Source organism: Aptenodytes patagonicus, chromosome 16 (genome assembly GCF_965638725.1).
Source record: "Aptenodytes patagonicus chromosome 16, bAptPat1.pri.cur, whole genome shotgun sequence".
NCBI classification, from domain to species: domain Eukaryota; kingdom Metazoa; phylum Chordata; class Aves; order Sphenisciformes; family Spheniscidae; genus Aptenodytes; species Aptenodytes patagonicus.
In genome coordinates, this window is record NC_134964.1 from 180,452 (window position 1) to 195,515 (window position 15,064).

Below are 15,064 nucleotides of genomic sequence, written 5' to 3' on the forward strand. Positions count from 1 at the left end.
GGCCGCCCCATCCCAGTGCCATGACTGGATCAGCCCCGATCCCGCAGCCCTTTCCCAGCCCAGCTCTGTGGTCTCCCAGCCAGAGCCATGCCTCCAAACCAGCTGGTCTGGGAGGGTTGTGTGATTAGGAATGGCTTGGCCCAGCCTCTGCTGACCCCCAAAACGTCTGGGTGGGAAAGGCCTGGGAGCCTGGAGCTGCCAGGGCACTGACAGGGAGAGAAGGGGCTGAAGAAATGGGGAGAAAAATGGGGGAATCGGTCAAAAGGAGTACACAGATGGAATGAGGAAGAGGGGATGCAGGGAAGCATCCATCACCTGCCTTCCTGTCACTGCGTCCCCAGGAGCATGACAGGGTTTGGTGGCACCCCCTGGGCAGTCCTTGTGCTGCCCCGCTGCTTCACCCCGTCCTGGCTCTGGCTCCCCATTGAGGCAGGGCTGTCTTTGGGGTTGCTTTGCTGGCCTCACGTGCCGTACAGTGCAGAGGCGTGCAGCAGGACGGTGCTGGCGAAGGGGTCCCAGCTGTCTGACTGTGCTCTGTTTTCCCCTCCATCCCTCCACTCTTCTCTTTGCTCGTGCCTTCGTGCCTGCAGTGCCAGGGTGCCTGGCCCCTTTCCTACCCACGTTTTACCTTCCAGCCTGGCTGCAAACCCTCCAGCTCTCTAAGCAGCAATTTACCCAGCTACAAGCCAGGGACGAACTCTTTCCCTTCCTGCCCGAGGTGGATACGAGCATTATTGCATTGACATTCGGGAAGAGTGCCAAAGGGGATGCTGCTCCCGACTCCACTTTTTGGGACCTGCTGCTTTCCCAGCCACCCATGCCGCGTCCGCATGGTCTCCTGCCCCGTGTCCTGACCTTGCTGGGCTTCCGGAGCAGGGAACTAATTTGAGGAATGTTGCTCAGGAAAGGAGCAAGGACACAGGCATTTTGCTGTGCAGATGCTGACAGCTGCCTCCTGGGAGCGGACAGGGACAAATGCCATGTCCTGGGACACCTACTGCATCCCAGCCCTGCTTACTAGACCCCACAGGCTAGCCCGGTCCCCTTGTAGGAGGAGGTCAGGGATGGGATTTTGGGGTGAGCTCTCCCTCTTCAAATAGTGGGCATTGCTCAACTCCAGAACCAGCCCCCAGGGCCTGTGGGATATTTCTGCCTCTTTCAGTTGTGCTTGTGCTCAGTGGGCATCTCCATCCAGCCCTTCTTTTCCCAGCACCGCCCGCTTGGCTCCACTCTGCTGCCCGGCTTGTGCGGTTCAGGTTCTGCCCCTCCTGCCGTGGGTAAGGACACCCCCTCACACACACACCCCCTTTCTCAGCAGCAAAACCCCATGGCAATTTTCAGCTACAGCTGATGGGCGCAAACCCACATTGGCCTTCAGTTCCCACTGCACAGAACATCCTTTAAAAACCCCGATTAAAAGGCAGGGGGGCTGGGGGATCACTCAGGGAGTGGGATGTGATAGCTTCAAGGACATTGCCTACAGCTTAGTGGAATCCTTTGTTTATTTTTAATTTTATCTCAGTTGCGTCCTTTGGAAATCCCCCAGCAGCGAACACTTCCCAGCCCTTCCTGCTCCCCGCTTGCAGGATCCATCCCAAGACTTTCAGAGGGGCAGGATGAGGCCTTTGCCCACCACAGCCAACTGCAGTCCTGGCTCTGCTGTACACCCCAAGCGCGATCCTGGCTCTGTGCAAGAGGCACCGTGGGGCTCTGGTTATGGTCACTCCATGACTCGGGTCAGAAGTGGCTGGTTCACAAGTGAAATGTTATTTTTTCATGGCCGGCGGGGCCGAGGGAAGCGGCTTGTCCTTGATGGAGACCCCGGATCCTATCCTGGGCTCTCAGGTGATACAGGGCTGGAAGGGAAAAGCAGGAGCTCTGCTGAGTGATGGCTTTGGGAGCTGGTTCCTTCGGGAAGGGCTTTTGGGTTGGCAGAGCTGCTCACTGAAGATGAACAGCCCCTGGAAGAGCTAATTAGAATGATCCCATCCTGATCTCCTCAGCTGTGGTGACCAGTCATGAGTCCTTCACCAGGAGCCACTCCAAGCCCATTTTGCATTAATTAGACTGTTTACAAAACAGTAAATTGCAGTAATGAACACACCATTCCTTGGTTTTCTTTAATTATCCATTTGCACGATGAATGAGCCGGCCCCCTCTTCAGCTCTCTTTCCCGGCAGAGGGGTCACGCAGCTTTGTATGGGATCTGCCACGTGAGTTGGGCAGAGAGCTTGGGAGAGGAGGAAAAGAGAAGGGAATGGAGAGAAGAGAAAGGAAAAGAAAGGCAAGGCAAGGCAAGGCAATGGAGGAGGAGGGGAGGAGGAGAGAGAGAGGAGAGAGCTGCAACCCCAGAGATTGGCCTGGCAGCAAGGGAGGGGGCTCCTTCCTCAGGACCCCACCACGTTTCAGGGGGGTTTGAGCAGCTGTTTTACTCCAGGCTCGGAGCCCGGGTCTCAGACTTTGATTTTCCATAGAAAACAGCACAGAAACTTTTCAAAGCATTTAATCCTCCCCAGCTCGGCGATGGGGCTGCCTGGAAAGGCAGAGGAGGAGCGGCGGCATTTCTTGCCCCGCACATACCTTCCCCTTTCTTTCCCTTTTGACTTGGTGGATGAATTCCAGAGATGTTAATCCACTCTCAACCCCTTGGTGAAGAATAAAATGTCCTCCCTGTGTGGGCGGAAGGAATTCATTCGAATTAATTGCGGGAAGGAGTGGGGAGCTGAGGGCGCGCGTGAGGCTGTGCTGAGGGTGGGGTGAGCATCCTCTGCCACTCAGTGGTCTCCGAAGGGGAGGGAGGGATGTGTGGGGGAACGGGGATATCTGAGGTGGCACAATCCTTGCATTCACAGCTGGAGGCTTCAGCCTCTGCCCTGGCCATAAAAATGCCAGCGATGTGGTCTGTGGGCCAGGCCTCGGTGGCAGCAGCAGGCACAGGGAGCAAGTGGGGGGAGGAACGGCCCTGCTCAGCAGTTTTGGGATGTTGCTGCCTATAAAGGGGAGAGAAGTGCCATCCCGCCAAGCTGGGGTGACAGGAGCTGCAGGGTCCGACCCGTCCCAGGGGCGCGCAGAGATGGGGCAGGAGAGACGGAGGGAGGAAAGGGTCTGAGCTTGAGCTGGGTCAGCCTGTTGAGGGTTTGTGGAGGTGAACGTGGAGTGAGAGGAGAGGCAAGGCCACTGGGATGGGCCAGGCGCTGTTCTGTGCGCTGGGAGGTCGGTGTGGCCGTGGGATGGGGTTCACATGGGGTCCCGGGGGCTGTGTGGGCTTTGCCTCCTGCCCTGACCTTTGCCTCTTCTCTCTGCAGAGCTCCTGGGATCTGCCAAGCGCCTGAATGTGAACTACCAGGATGCGGACGGGTGAGTGCTCCCCGGATAGGGTGCTGGGTGCTGCTACTACCAGTGTGGGTGGGCTTGTTCTACCCAATATCCAGTTGGTTCTGCAGCTCCTGGGTATCATAAAGCTTTCGAGGGTAGCTGCTGAGCCCCAGAGAATGCAACAGCATCCTGAGAGGGTGCCGTGTCCCAAAACCAGGGCAAGCCCTGCAGAGACAGACCCAACACCTGCCTGGATCTTAGCTGAGGGCTGTGCTCAATCCGTCCTGCAAAATCCTTCGTAAAGCTCTTCTGCGTCCCCCTCCGTAGGACTGGGGGTGAAAAGGGATCGCAGCGTGTCTAGCCAGTGCCCCATGTTCTGGGTGCTGGTTGAAGCACAGAGGAGCACCCAGCTGGCCACAGCACCTGCACATGCTTGTGTCTGTGTTTAATATCCCAAGAGCAAAATCCCTTCATTTAGGGGGGTAGAGAAAGAAAAGATGAGGTTGCCAAATGACCACAGCATATTTGTGTAGCTCATCACTTCCAAAATCCAAGCACTTAATAAGCTGGGTACTGAGAGTTAAAGAAACCACAAAGGCACATAAAATAAATAAGCACGTTATTCTTATTGAATTAACTCTGACCCATGAGTTATTAGCATTGTTTTATGTACTGTTGTTGTGCCTAATTTCTACATGTTTTCTTTTCAAGGACTCTGTAGGAGGAGGTGTCCGTGATGAGTCCTAACAGGCCAGCAGGGGGTTGAAAATGTGCAGGATGGCTCTGTCTTAAAAAATAATACTGCAGATGGAGCTTAATAGGAAAAAAAAGTAATAATAGAAGCAATGATCTGATTCTGATAAGGCACGGGGGCTTGTGCTCAGGCTGCTCCAGGAGGGCTGCTCACGGGAACGTGGTAAAGGGTCTGTTCCTCACCAGAGGGCCATGTGCAGCGTGCAGGGTATTAACAGTGCAAGCGGCATGTTAGGTTTTACTGGGGCATAGGAAGGGGATGGTGGGGAGGTGAGACCCATGCACAGAGATGGCAGCATGCACCCTCCTGGGAGAGCCACACTGGTGGTGTCCCCGGCATCGCCTTGCTTGCAACTTGGAGATGATGCAGCGGGCAAGTGTGGGTTTGTGCAGGTGCCTCCAGGGCAGAGCTGGCCCCGCAAGGATCCCCGCAGGGATGGCTTAAGGGGATTTTGTATCACCTGCATTCTCACTTCAAGGCAGAGGTTTTGGCGTGGGCTAAGGGACACGGCGGCTGCACTGAAGGAGGGAGCAGCATCCCTCCTGCGATGCCTAGAGATCCTGTGCAGGGATTTGGGGGTGCCCTCAGACTGCGGGTCAGGAGGAGAGCTGTGTCAGCTGGGCTGCATCCCCAGCATGGGGCTGGGACACTGCTGAGTCCATCAGAGCCCTGGGCTGGCACTGTCTGGAGCTCCCTGCACCCCTTGGAGCAGCACATGGGCGAATCCCCAGCAGCGCAGGGACCCTTCACTCGGCTGTGGCCCTTCACGTGACAGCATGGGGGGGGGCGCTGGGCAGACAGGCCCCTTTCCCAGCCCTGAGACACAGGGCTCTTTCATTACCAGCGGCCTCCCACACTGTGCCGTGGGCTCCCAGCATCCCTGCTGGCACAGAGAGGGGGTGGCTGGTAGAGGGGCCAGGAGTAGCCATGGGGCCAGTGAGTTTGCCAGGTGCTGTTAGCAGCGCGGCTTTGGGCTGCCTAGCTGCACCACGGAGAGGGGAGATGCATCTCTCTCCATCCCGCCTGCTTGCCCCCCTCACAGGGCAGGGGGGTGATGGACCCTTCTCGCTGGGGTCTCAGGGGGTGCACAGGGTCCCTGCTTCCCTCACTGAGCCCTGGGGCACAGACAGCATGGAGGGATTTATCTCTGCTTTGCTATGGGGAAACCGAGGCACTGGGAACAGGGAATCAGGAGGGACGTAGTCATGAACAGCTGGTGACCGTCCTGGCCCTTGGCCCATGTCCCTGTGTAGGCGGCGGCTGTAGGGACAGCACGGCAGGGACTGGGGCTGGGCTGAGCCCTGCCTTGTGTCACAGGTTCTCGGCGCTGCACCACGCAGCCCTGGGCGGCAGCCTGGACCTCATCTCACTGCTGCTGGAAGCACAGGCCACTGTCGACATCAAGGACAGCAACGGTAAGGGGTGACCCCCCCCCCCCCGGCATGGCCCCGTGCTTCCAGCAGCCGGCTCAGCCCTCCGAGCGAGGCTGGGGGCCGCATCCAGGCCTGCTGAGCCCTGTTCCCCTGCAGGGATGCGCCCCCTGCACTATGCGGCCTGGCAGGGGCGCGTGGAGCCAGTGCGGGTGCTGCTGCGTGCTGCCGCCTCCGTCAACATGGCTTCACTGGACGGTCAGATCCCGCTGCACCTCTCGGCGCAGTATGGCCACTATGAGGTGGTAAGTCAGAGCCCAGCGCCACCCACACACACACCCCAGGTCTCTCTGGGGGTGTGTGGGTGGGGGCAAACCCCATTGTGCCGGGTGGTAGGGAGGCAGGGGTGTGGGATGATGCTAAGCCCCGTACCACGCTGCTCCCCCACAGTCAGAGATGCTGCTCCAGCACCAGTCCAACCCCTGCCTCATCAACAAGGCGAAGAAAACTCCCCTGGACCTGGCCTGTGAGTTTGGGCGGCTGAAGGTAAGTGCTGCAGGGCTCTGCCCTGCACTGGGCACTTCTCCGGGGGCGGCTCTGGAGCCAGCTGGCTCCTCTGGGAGCAAAGTGCTGGGTCCCACCGTGACCGCTCTCCCTCCTCCATGAGCCTTGGAGCCTGGCAGGCAGCACCTGCCTCCTCCTGTGGCCAGGCAAGGCTGGATCCTGAACCCAGGAGCTGAGGGTTTTGTTCGCGACCTCGCAGCAGGGCAGCGTCAGGCTGGGAGAGAAGCCAGGAGTCCTCGTTCCCCCCACTGGCCCCAGCTTCGCTCCCGTTTTAAGCACAGATAGGCTGAGCTGGCTAATCCCTGCAAGACCTGAGCGCCTGGCCCTGCTCAGCTGCTCGAGATCCCTGGCATGGCTCATGGGGACAGGGCCACCCTATGCCCCGGGAGACCCCAGCCAAGCCAGCACCACATTGCAGGACTGGGCTGGAGCGTGGCCAGCCAGACTGTCCCGTGCCCCACCGGGGAGGGGACTGGGGGGATATTTCCATTTTTGGAGTATCTATAATGTCTACAGCTATAAACAGGGCAGTAAAAATAACTCCTTTGGGCTGCCCTGAGACACTGAGAGTTGCTCTGGGCTTGGAGAGACTGGAGCTTTTTAGGGCTTGGTCTGAAAAGCCCGATTACGGGAAGACTATTTCTGGCTGTTGTGCCCCTCGCGACAGTGTGGCCCTGCCAAGCAGCATCCGGCTCCAGCCGAGCCCTGGGGCTGCGGATGGAGGGGAGTGGTGGGATGGGGAGCAGAGGGCTGGCCCTGAGGGCAAGCCCCTCGCTGGGAGGGTGAAGGTGGGGGTACCTGCATCCTGCTGCTCACCTCAGTGCTCCGTGCAGGTGGCCCAGCTGCTGCTGAACAGCCATCTGTGTGTCGCCCTCCTGGAAGGACAGTCCAAGGATGCCACTGACCCCAACTACACCACCCCGCTGCACCTGGCAGCCAAGAATGGGCACAAGGAGATCATCAGGTAACCCCCTGCCAGCTCGGGGCACTGCCCTATCCTAAAAAAAAACCCATCATAGCTTCAGCCCTGCTTCCTCCCAAACCCACCTCCCTGCTGCGGGCTTCGGTCCCTTGGCCCCAAAGCCTCAGTGGTGCAAGGGGTTGTCCCCTTCCCATTGCAAAGCAGCCAATCACCTGGCCCTGATATCCATGTCCTCCCATTCATGCCTCTCCCTCCATCCTACCAGGCAGCTGCTGAAGGCTGGGATCGAGATCAACAAGCAGACAAAGACGGGCACAGCCCTGCACGAGGCCGCGCTCTATGGCAAAACGGACGTGGTGCGCTTGCTGCTGGAGGTGAGCGCAGCGAGGACAGGGCTGCACAGGGCAACAAGCCCCTGGGTGTCAGCCATCACCCCCCTCCCCTCAGTCCCTCCGTCCCCTGTGGGTCCGACAGCAGCTGCGGGGTCTGTCCCTGACCATGTTCCTTCCTGGGCAGGGTGGTGTTGACGTGAACATCAGGAACACCTACAACCAGACGGCACTGGACATCGTGAACCAGTTCACCACCTCTCACGCCAGCAAGGACATCAAGCAGCTGCTGAGAGGTGAGGTGGGACCAGCGCGCGGCCGGGCACTGCCTGGCACTGAGAGGGGCTTCTTCCCCACGGGACCTGCCTGGGGCTCCCAGTGCTCCTCCTGAACAGCCTAAACCGGTCTGGCTGTGAGTGTCAGCATCCCAGTCCCATCAGGTGTGCCCCCATTCTCCATGCGGGCAATGTCCAGGGATTGAGTCCTTCCTGCAGTATTAATGTTCTCTTCTCCCCTCTCCTCACTCTTGTTTTCTCCTTCCACCTTCCCCGAACTGCTCTCCTTCCCCCTGCACTCTGGCACCTTCTTTCTTTCCTCCGTCCCTTGTCTTCAGAGGCATCAGGAATCCTGAAGGTCCGAGCTTTGAAGGATTTTTGGAACCTCCACGACCCGACTGCTCTCAACGTCCGGGCAGGAGATGTCATCACAGTGAGGCTACTCCCTACTCCCCGTCCCCCTGCTCTGCCATGGCCCCAGGTACCAATGCCATCCCTCTCGTCCCCACCGCAGGTCCTGGAGCAGCATCCAGATGGGCGATGGAAGGGGCACATCCATGATGCTCAGAAAGGCACCGATCGGGTCGGGTACTTCCCCCCCTCCATCGCCGAAGTCATCAGCAAGCGAACAGGTCAGTGGCTGTCCTGGGCATGCCAGGGACAGTCCCTGTGTGAAACCATCCCGGCTTTCCTGGCACCTCCTGTAGGACAGGTCCCCGCAGCCCTGGCTAGCTATGGGAAAAGAGAATGACTTGGGGTGCCACAGGGGGTTGCATCATTGGTGGGGTGGTGATTTGGGGGTTGAGGCTCAGATATTCCCCCCCATGCTGCTTCCTGCACGAGCTCTGACCACGCGTGTTTTGTTTTTGAATGCAGGCATGATTGTCCCCCGCGTGGCGCCCACGCACCAGCACCAGGGTCCCCCTGGGGCCCTCCCGGCCCCCCCCGGCAGGCTGCAGCACCTCCCCGATGAGTCTCCTCACCAGGCAGCCCCGAGCATCCCAGCAGCCTATGGCCACCTCACCCTAACCCGGACGGCCCCAGGCCCTGACAGCTCAGGTCAGGGGTGCAGCTGGGGAGGGAGAGGGGCTGGGGACCTTCTCCTGTTCCCAGATCTGCCTGTGCAGGGGGACACAGGGGGAGACTCTCCTTCCACCTCCCAGCGGGGAAACAGCCAGATGAGAAGGAGCAGATGCAGGGAAAGGGAGTTTAGGGGAGCCTGTAGAGCAGCCCCTTCCCTCCCCATGTCCTCGGCCAGGCCGTGTCCCCATGTCCCTCCCCTTCTTGCATCCCTTGCCAGCCCAGGTCACCCTGTCCGTGCCATGCATGCCGGGAAGCGGGAGGGACTGATGCATTGTCAGTGGCTGGAGGGATCTTGTGGGAGGCTGGTTTTTACTGGCATAGCTGCGTTGGCACGCGGGTCCCTGCCGGGGATCTCTGCGCCCTGTGTCAGCTCCGATCCTGGGGCGCTGCTGACAGCCTCCCCACCTGCCCTGAGCAGCAGGAGACAGGAACAGTGTGGGCAGTGAGGGCAGCATCGGCAGCATCCGCAGTGCCGGCAGTGGCCAGAGCACCGAGGGCACCAACGGACAGAGCACCAACATCCTCATCGAGAACACCAGGGTAGGCGCCAGCCCCTGCTCCCCCCTGTGCTGCTCCCCGAGGCCTGCCCCGGGCTGGCTTGGGCTGGAGATGGAGCCCCAGCACCTTCCCTGTCACCCCCTGCACCTCCTAGTGAAGGGGAGGCTGCAGGAGCTGAGTATCCTCCACCAAACACATATTCACTGCTGGGACTCGGTGGGGAGATGCTCCTGGGAGGTCCCTGGTTGCCCCCCACAACACAGCTGGCCCTTTTGAGCAGGGCTGGAGGCTGTGGTTGGTACCACACAGCATCTCCACCATGTCCTGTGTCACCTGAGAGGATAAAAAGGGCCCTGGGCCAAATCCTGCCAAGATCTCTTGCAAGGGGACAGCCCTTCACTAGGTGAAGCTGTGCCTGGTGGCCCAGTGTGGGGACCCCCGCCCGACTCCTGGGGATGCGAGGCAGACCCTGGCACCCACCTGGGGGGACAGGGAGGGAGGTCCCTGCTCCACTCACTCCTCTTCTCTCACAGCCGCTGCCCTCTGCCAGTGACGACCTCCAACAACACCTTTTGGGATCGGAGCCCCACAATGGGCAGTTGACCTCCACAGCAGGTGAGGGATGTCCTAAAACCACGGGGTCTTGAGGACAGCTGTCCCCCTGACCCTGGGGGCTGCCCACTGCCCAAGTGCCCCCGTGACCGTTCTCCTTTCTCCTCTCTGCCAGGGCCACAGGGCCACCAGACCCCAGGCAGCTGCCCCTCTGGAGACAGAGTCTTCTCCCACCAGTTCTTGCGGCCTGAGCAGCTCCTCGAGGGGAAGGTAACTGGGCCAACTGGGGACCTGGTGTGCCGGGTGGGAGGGCCACATTTGGGGCTCTCAGCCCAGCTCTTGCTGCACTGGGGACACAGGGGACTGGATCTTGGGGATGGTGGGGACAGGTGGGTCTTGCCCAAGGAGGTCCTGTCATCTTGCCTGGAGCAGCCAGGTCGTTCCAGCCCCTGCAGCCACCATCATGGGCTGCTCTCTGCCCCGTCCTCTCCCCAGGACGCAGAAGCCATTTACAACTGGCTGAGCGAATTCCAGCTGGAGTCATACACCACCAACTTCCTCAATGCTGGCTATGATGTCCCCACCATCAGCCGCATGACCCCAGAGGTAAGGCAGATCCTCCCCCCCTGGCCAGCACCCCCCAGAGCTGCTGGCAGCGGGTATCCACTGCCCCACACTCCCCGTGCCACTGCTAACCACAGCCCCACTCTGCTCGTGATAGGATCTGACAGCCATTGGCGTGACCAAACCAGGCCACAGGAAGAAGATCTCCACCGAGATCGGGCAGCTCAGCATTGCTGAGTGGCTGCCCAACTATATCCCGGTGAGTCCCTGGCACCAGGGCTTCGGTCCGATACCCTCTTTTCCCCAGGTCTTTTCTCAGAGGCACCTTCCCCCAGGACAGGACAGGACACGATGGGGGTCTTTAAGTAAATGCATGCTGCAACAGCCTGCGTTACTGCAGCCAGAGACACCCCCAAACCACAGTCTCCTGGCTAGAGGCAGAGAGGGGATGGATGAAGGTGCTGCCTATCCCTTGATGCTCAACAGCAGTGTCTCTGTGCTCTTCACAGGCTGACCTGATGGACTGGCTCAGTGCCATTGGGTTGCCCCAGTACCACAAAAAGCTGGTGAACAACGGCTACGATTCCATCACCATCGTGACGGACCTGACGTGGGAGGATCTGCAAGAGATCGGCATCAACAAGCTGGGTGGGTCCCTGCCACTGTGCTGGGGTGGTCCAGGGCAGCCAAGTTTCCCACCCGGGTCCTCACGCCCTGTTCTCCCTTGGGCTGGGAGGTGCAGGGACATCCTGTGCATTCAGAAAGGGGCGGTTCATGGTTGTCCCTAAAGACCCCCCTTGGCAGGCTGGAGCTGGGCTGAGCCAGGTGGACACCAGCCGTAGTTTGTCTCCTCCCATAGGCAGGGTTTGGGTAAACCTGGAGGCCTTTGCCCCGGTTGGTGACGTGACCGTGGCTCTTCTTGGCTAGGAAACAAAGGCCTTGGGGACTGGAACCGACCTAATGCCCCTTTCCTGTTGCAACCTTCCTGCAGGCCACCAGAAGAAGATCATGCTGGCTGTCAAGAAGCTCAGAGACCTCCGCAAAAGCCTCAACCAAGCAGAAGCAACTCTGGCAAGACGCAAAGTCCCCGGTGCCCTGGACATCGTCACTATCGAGTCGCTGGAGAATGGGGAGTGCCAGTCCCCGCACACCCCCAAAATGACGACCTTCCAGGACAGTGAGCTCAGCTACGAGCTCCAGACAGCCATGTCCAACAGCTGCCACGAGACACTCAGCATCAAGAGCAGCCAGGGGATGTCGCGGAGCCAGGAGAGCATCGGAGTGCGGTCCCGGGGCTCAGGGCACTCACAGGACAATGTGCTGTCCCTGCACCTCTCCAGCCCCTCACAGGAGAGCCTGGGCAGTGGGGAGAGCAGCAGCAGCAGCGGGCAGTCCTGTGCGCCGCCCCGCAGCAAGGAGAGCCCGGCCAGCCTGCCAGGACGGCCCAGTCCTGAGCCCTATGGGAAGCTCATCTCTCCCGAGGGGCTGAATGGCTATGCCAATGGCAGTGGGGGCAGCCCTCTCAAGGAGAGGAACCTGCCCGAAGGCACAGATCAGTATGCCCGGCCAGTGGCTCAGAAAGGTGCCGGGACACCGGCAGTCACCCCCTGTACCCCTCCCCAGACCCCCAGCAAGGCGACAGCTCCGTATGTCTTCATGTATCCGCACGTCTCCTTGAAATCCCCGACAGTGCCTTCCCTCCTGGGAGCAGAGCAGCCCAAGACCCTGGCACACCTGTACCCCTCCATCTCCTCCGGACAGAAGAACAGCCTGCAGACGTCAGCCCAAAAAGCCTTCTCCTACCTGCACAGCCAGTGCGGCCCTGTGGAGCCACCCGCCATGTCACCCACGGCTGGGGTGGCTGCGGGCGCCTGGCAGGCTGGGGAGCAGCACGATGGGGGCGAAGGCTTCAAGTACAAGAAGCGTTCACACAGCCTGAACCGCTACGCGCTGTCAGACGGGGAGCATGAGGAGGAGGAGGGGGCGCCCACCAGCACTCTGGGCTCCTACGCCACCCTGACGCGGCGGCCGGGCCGCAGCCAAATGCCGCGGGCCTGTCTGCAGATGGATGCCAAGGTGACCCGCAGCCAGTCCTTCGCCATCCGGGCCAAGCGCAAGGGCCCTCCACCGCCGCCTCCGAAGCGCCTCAGTTCTGTCTCCAGTGCCCTTGCTGCCGAGGCAGATGGTGAGCAGCCCCCCAACCCCGAGCAGCAGCCCGCAGCCCCCCAGGACGTGGCCGACATGGGTGCCAGCCCCGGTGATGCCGGCCATGGCAGGACAGTGAAGGGCCTGGCGGCTGCGCTGGAGGGGACACCAGGGGCGAGTCTGCCCAAGCCCCTCCTGGCCCCAAAATCACTGCACATGGCTCAAGACTGTCTCCCCGGGGCAGATGTGGACGATGAGTCCTATGATGGTGGTGACACCAACAGCACCACACTTTTCGATGCCAGCAGGGATCCCTTTGAGAGCAGCAAGCCACGGAGACGGACATTCAGTGAGCCTAGTGCTCCCATGACGGAGGTGGCTGCGCAGGGTGGGCGGGAGGATGCCTGCTCAGACACAGAGGAGGAGGCCAAGCCGGGGGTCTCCTCCTCATCCTCCCAGAATAGCTCCAGCGAGTGCATCCCCTTTGCAGAAGAAGGCAACTTAACCATCAAACAGCGGCCAAAGCCCACTGGGCACCCCAAGGCCGACGCGACCATCCTGGACACAGAGCCCAGTTCCCAGCTGGTGGAGCCCCCCTGCTCCGCTGGGAAGGAGCTGGTGGTGCCTGCTGCTGCCAAGGAGCCGCCCGTGCCAGAGTTCAACCTCACTGAGTCAGACACAGTGAAGCGCCGGCCCCGCTTCAGGGAGCGGGAGCCGCTGCAGGCAGTGCTGAAGGCATTCAGCATGGTGGGGCAGGCTGAGGCGGGGGCCAGCCCTGCGCCCCAGTATGCCCAGGCCCAAACAGTGAGCATTGCGGGCCCTGCCGTGCCAGCACCAGCACCACGGGCTGGGCTGGCCGGGGATGCCTTTGATGACAACAGCGTGGAGTTCAGGATTGCCGAGATAGAGAAAAGCATCTTGTCACTGGAGAAGGGGATCAAGAAGGCACCAAGCCCCACCAAAGCCCCCAGCCCCGTGGAGCTGCTCAGCACCACCGTGGTGAGGACGCCTGCTCCAGGTACGTGAGCTTGTGGGGGTGTCTCTGAGGCAGTGGTGGGGTCTAAGGCTCCCTCCTGGGTTGGTACAGGAGGTGAGGAGGATGTGTGCCACCACGTGCCATGAGTCCCCTTCCTTTGCAGATGTCCCCACCAAGCACACCTCCGTGGCGTCCACCAAGCTAGTCTTCTCCGGGCCCAAGACCATCTACCATCAGGTCCTGCAGCCCTCCCGCCATACTGTTGTTCCCTGGGAAGCCACCGAGGCGGTGCCGGATGTGATCGGGTCGCTGGTTGGTCCTGGCTCGCTGATGCTGGAGGCGGGTAGCAAGATGTCAGCAAAACCTTTGGCAGCTGCCCCAGGGGCCGCCCTGGCCCAGCAGCGGCTGGAGCAGACCAACTCCACCCTGGCTGCCGCACTGCAAGCGGCCGAGAAGATCACAGAGGAGGAGGCGGAAAGGTGAGGCAGCACTGGGGGTGAGGGAAACACTGGAGTTGGGCCCCTCGAGGTGGCATTGGGAAGCCCCCAGCAAGGGCAGGTGAAGGGCTGTGCATGGGCACACGCCTGCACCACACCAGGTCACACATGCTTGAGTCTGGCTGCATGCTGAGCTCTGGCTGCTGCCAGGAGGATCAGGTCCAGCTTGGCCAGTTCTACCCCATCAGCACCTGAAGCCTTTGGGTGGAGTTTTGAGTCTCTCCCTTTTGTCCCCAGCCACCCCGGGGCCGTGCACTCGGCCAAGAACATCCTGGAAGACATCAGCAACATGTTCGATGATCTGGCTGACCAGCTGGATGCAATGCTGGACTGAGGCTTGCTCCCTCCTTCCCCTCCCCACCTCCGGCTGCTCTGCCAGTGCCCCTCGTGACAGGGGGAGAGCAGATCCAGCGCTGAGTGGTGCCTCCAGATCTCTCCAGCTGCCTCCCTCCCCGCACTTTGCACTGCAGCTGGGAATGCAGCTGCCCCTCCTGGCTTGTCCCTGGCTCCATATCACATGTGCCAGCGTGGCTGCGGGCTGGTTTCTGAGGGGGTCAGGCATTTCCCACCAGACTGGCAGCAGGAGGAGAGCCCAGAGGGCCCGCACATGCGGTCCTGGAGGCCACGGAGAAGACCTCACTCCCTTGCACAGAGCCAAGGAGCCTCCACAAGGGACCTTTCTCTTTCCCCGCTGCTTTGCTGAGTCCTGCCTCTTACTATTTATCCCCTGCCAACAATGTGTCAAAGGAGAGACCTCCCTGGGCAGCTGCCACCGAGCTGGCTATTTACTGAGCAGATCCCAGCCCCGGCAAGGCTTGACAGCAGCTAAAAGAAGACAGGGTTGGCTGCAATTTGGCAGCTTGTGGAGCGAGAAGGAACCTTTCTGCTTTATTTGTTGCTTTTCCAAATGCATCAGCATCAGGCAGCATGTAATCCAAGTGGATCAAAATCCCTCCAGTAGGACCCACAAACCCCCTCGAGATGGGACTGGCAGAGCCTGCGAAGCAGTGGATGCTCCGCCACAGCCCTGCCAGACATGGAGGTCTACCTGCCCCTTCCCCAGAGTGATGAGGATGGTGATGGCAGCGCCGAAGGCCTGTGCATTTGTGCCAGTCTGGCTGGATCATGCTGCTAAATGGAGGCTGCCGTCTGCTGACACCGTGATTACGCAAACCATCACCCCAGTGCTTCCAGGGTGAAGTAGCAGCATGGTTAGTGCC

At 60.5% G+C, this 15,064-nt stretch overlaps 1 protein-coding gene across 1 annotated transcript in view; it reads left to right on the top strand.

Moving 5' to 3' along the window:
- Window positions 1–15,064, top strand: part of CASKIN2 (CASK interacting protein 2) — a 34,030-nt gene extending 18,966 nt beyond the window's left edge. The window contains exons 3-21 of the mRNA XM_076354013.1: window positions 3,306–3,357; window positions 5,387–5,484; window positions 5,599–5,744; window positions 5,890–5,985; window positions 6,837–6,967; window positions 7,191–7,299; window positions 7,442–7,550; window positions 7,868–7,962; window positions 8,044–8,161; window positions 8,406–8,588; window positions 9,031–9,152; window positions 9,644–9,725; window positions 9,838–9,932; window positions 10,158–10,268; window positions 10,384–10,485; window positions 10,736–10,874; window positions 11,218–13,389; window positions 13,511–13,826; window positions 14,082–15,064. Of these exons, the coding sequence (XP_076210128.1) occupies window positions 3,306–3,357; window positions 5,387–5,484; window positions 5,599–5,744; window positions 5,890–5,985; window positions 6,837–6,967; window positions 7,191–7,299; window positions 7,442–7,550; window positions 7,868–7,962; window positions 8,044–8,161; window positions 8,406–8,588; window positions 9,031–9,152; window positions 9,644–9,725; window positions 9,838–9,932; window positions 10,158–10,268; window positions 10,384–10,485; window positions 10,736–10,874; window positions 11,218–13,389; window positions 13,511–13,826; window positions 14,082–14,178 (4,373 nt within the window). The 3' untranslated portion in view covers window positions 14,179–15,064. The remainder of the gene's footprint in view (window positions 1–3,305; window positions 3,358–5,386; window positions 5,485–5,598; window positions 5,745–5,889; window positions 5,986–6,836; window positions 6,968–7,190; window positions 7,300–7,441; window positions 7,551–7,867; window positions 7,963–8,043; window positions 8,162–8,405; window positions 8,589–9,030; window positions 9,153–9,643; window positions 9,726–9,837; window positions 9,933–10,157; window positions 10,269–10,383; window positions 10,486–10,735; window positions 10,875–11,217; window positions 13,390–13,510; window positions 13,827–14,081) is intronic.